This window comes from Arachis stenosperma, chromosome 3 (assembly GCF_014773155.1).
Source record: "Arachis stenosperma cultivar V10309 chromosome 3, arast.V10309.gnm1.PFL2, whole genome shotgun sequence".
NCBI lineage: Eukaryota > Viridiplantae > Streptophyta > Magnoliopsida > Fabales > Fabaceae > Arachis > Arachis stenosperma.
Genome location: NC_080379.1, coordinates 8,919,365 through 8,922,343, shown reverse-complemented (window position 1 = coordinate 8,922,343; position 2,979 = coordinate 8,919,365). Strand labels below are relative to the sequence as shown.

Genomic DNA, 2,979 nt, shown 5'->3' with positions numbered 1-2,979 from the left:
GGACAGGGTCTTCGCTTCCTAGTATTCCTAGACCTACACCTGTACTAAAGAGGATTTATAGATTCAAGCATTATCTTGCCGGTACTAAAGAGGATTCAGAGCCTTGTGCTTCAGTACCTGAAGAAGTGAAAGCTGTGACGTTGAAAGTCTGTGTGGAGGCTAAAGAAGCATTATTGAAGAAAAGAAGATTCGGTGATGATGAGGATTATCCTGAACAAACAGAAAATGAGAAGGACAATTCTCAACAAAAGGGGAAAGATATTCGCAACTTTGTCACAAAAGAAAAGGGGCTCAAGTTCAATCGACAATAAATCAAATGATGAAGAAAGATCTAAAGGAACAATGTGATCAACAATGTGCCATATTTTTCTATACAAGTGCTATTCCTTTCAATGTTATTAAGAATCCCAAATTTTTAAAGTTTTGTGAGATTGTTGGGAGATATGGAATTGGCTACAAACCCCCTTCTTACCATGAGTTAAGAGAAACCCAATTAAAAGAAAACAGTGAACAATGTTGATGAAATGCTTACTGAATTTAAAGCAGAGTGGAAGAGAACTGGTTGTTCAATCATGTCGGATGGATGGACTGATAAAAAAAGGCGTAGTATTTGTAATTTCTTGGTGAACAGCCCTAAAGGAACAGTTTTTCTTTATTCATTGGACACTTCTGACATCTCGAAAACAACGGATAAAGTTGTCAAAATGCTAGAAGATGCCGTAGAATTTGTTGGTGAAGAGAATGTAGTCCAAATTGTTACAGATAATGCTGCTAATTATAAGGCTGCTGGAGAAAGAATGATGGAGACTAGAAAAAGTTTGTATTGGACACCATGTGCTGCACACTGCATAGATTTGATATTGGAGGATTTTGAAAAGAAGCTAAAGGTGCATGAAACAACCATAAAAAAGGGAAGAAAAATCACCACTTTTATCTACTCTCAGAGTATGCTCATTAGCATGTTGAGGAATTATACAAAGGGAAAGGACTTGGTTCGGCCAGGTGCCACAAGATTCGCCACTGCCTATTTGACTCTCACTTGTCTTCATGATAATAAAGGACCGTTGATGACTATGTTTACTTCTGCTGATTGGAAGACAACTAAGGTTGCATCAACGCCTGAAGGAATAAGAGTCCAAAACATGGCCTTGGATAGTAGGCTGTGGAAGAATATTGTCATATGCCTCAAGGCTGCTGCTCCTCTCATTACAGTCCTTCGCTTGGTTGATTCAGATGAAAAACCAGCCATGGGTTTCATCTTTGAAGGCATGAGAAACGCCAAAGAAACAATCAAGACTAACTTCGGTTGTGTTAAAAAGAGGTAATCTTGAGTCTTGACTAATTGAAAGCTTTAATATTTGATTATCAATGTATCATGTTACCATGTTTTCTTCTTATATTCAGTTATTTATTTAATTTTCTTATTTTTATTCATTTGCATTGTTATTTTTAGTTATGAACCTATATGGGAAATTATTAATGGAAGGTGGGAAAGTCAATTGCATAAACCATTGCATGCAGCTGCGTATTATCTTAATCCTCATTATCACTATGAACCAAATTTCATGGTTGATGATGCTGACATTAAGATTGGTCTATATAGTTGTTTGAAAAAACTGGTTCCTAACCAGGAAGAAAGGAAAAAGGTTGGTCTATAGCTTCCTGACTTTCATTATGCTAGAGGCCTCTTTGGTAATGAAACTGCAAAGAGTAGTAGGAAGACCATGCTACCTACTGAGTGGTGGGACTTCTATGGAGATAGTTGTCCAGAACTAAAGAAGTTTGCTATCCGAGTTCTAAGCTTAACTTGTAGTTCATCTGGTTGTGAGCGTAATTGGAGTGCATTTGAAATGGTAATTCCTTATTCCTTACTTCCTTAGAACTATTCATTATTTATTTTAATTTTAATTTTTGTATTTTTATTAACTATTGGCACTATATGTTTGTAGGTTCATACAAAGAGAAGAAATTGGTTGCATCAAAAGAAAATGAATGATTTAGTGTATGTGATGTATAATTTGAAGTTAAAGGGCAAGCAAATTAGAAAAACTCCAGAACTTGAATTTGATGCAGTGCATTCTGATGATGAGTAGATAACTGAGGATGTTAATGAAAATATTGCTGAAAGTTTTGAGCATTCTCACTTGCCAACGAATGACAATACTAATAATGATCCAAATAGTAATGAATTTGCTATTCCAGGTATGAATAGTAATGAATTCAACATGGGTGAGGGAGGTGAGAATGAGTTTATTGGGGATCCACAACAAAATTTAATAGAGGAAGAAGATGAACATGTGAATGATGATGAAGATTTTGTTGGCCGTGTTGAACCTGAGGCTGAAAGAAATGATGTTTCTGATGAAGATGGTGAAGATGATGATGTTGATGCCATGGAAGATGAAGATATTAGAGGATTTGAGTTTTAGAGTTTATTAGAAATTTAATTGTTGCTTTGTTGTTTTCTTTTGTGTTTTGGTTATGTATTATGAACCTTTGATTGTGTAATTGTGTGTTTTATGTTGAACTAGATAAATACTTGTGAAGGATTTAAATGTGTGATCCAAAGTACTTGTTGTAACTTGTAATTTTAGTATTAGGTTAATTTATTATGTGTTTTGATGTTGAAATTATTAGGTTTGAATGTCTATATCTGAGTAAATATATATTATACATGATATATATATATTTTTTTAAAAATGTATAACAGGTAAACTCGTACGAGTCTACGAGTCGAGTCTAGGTCAGCTCCACGAGTTTACCTAGACTCGCGAGTTTGACAACCTTGGTGAAAAGTGTGATTTACAATTCGTGCACCACAAACACATCAAGGCATCAAATGGGATTAAAGTGAATAGAATTTAGCAATTAAAAGCCCTAAAAAGCATGTTTTTACTTTCAAGCACAATTTAAGAAGAAATCATGAAACTATGCTATTTCAATGGATAAGTGCAAGAAAAGTTGATGAAATCCACCCAA

General features: G+C 34.8%; 1 protein-coding gene across 1 annotated transcript; it reads left to right on the top strand.

The window, feature by feature from the left end:
* The first annotated feature begins 572 nt into the window (after positions 1-572).
* Positions 573-2,429, top strand: LOC130965456 (uncharacterized). The gene is made up of 4 exons (XM_057890216.1): positions 573-1,321; positions 1,454-1,646; positions 1,710-1,853; positions 2,094-2,429. The coding sequence occupies exons 1-4, from the start codon at positions 573-575 to the stop codon at positions 2,427-2,429; spliced, it is 1,422 nt and encodes a 473-aa protein (XP_057746199.1).
* Positions 2,430-2,979: the final 550 nt, after the last annotated feature.

Excerpts from the sequence above, each read along its gene's own strand:
- LOC130965456 (XM_057890216.1), top strand. The coding sequence starts at position 573 with ATGTCGGATGGATGGACTGATAAAAAAAGGCGTAGTATTTGTAATTTC. Across the intron at positions 1,322-1,453 it reads TTCGGTTGTGTTAAAAAGAG|TTATGAACCTATATGGGAAA; the intron begins GTAATCTTGAGT and ends TGTTATTTTTAG. Across the intron at positions 1,854-2,093 it reads ATTGGAGTGCATTTGAAATG|ATAACTGAGGATGTTAATGA; the intron begins GTAATTCCTTAT and ends GATGATGAGTAG.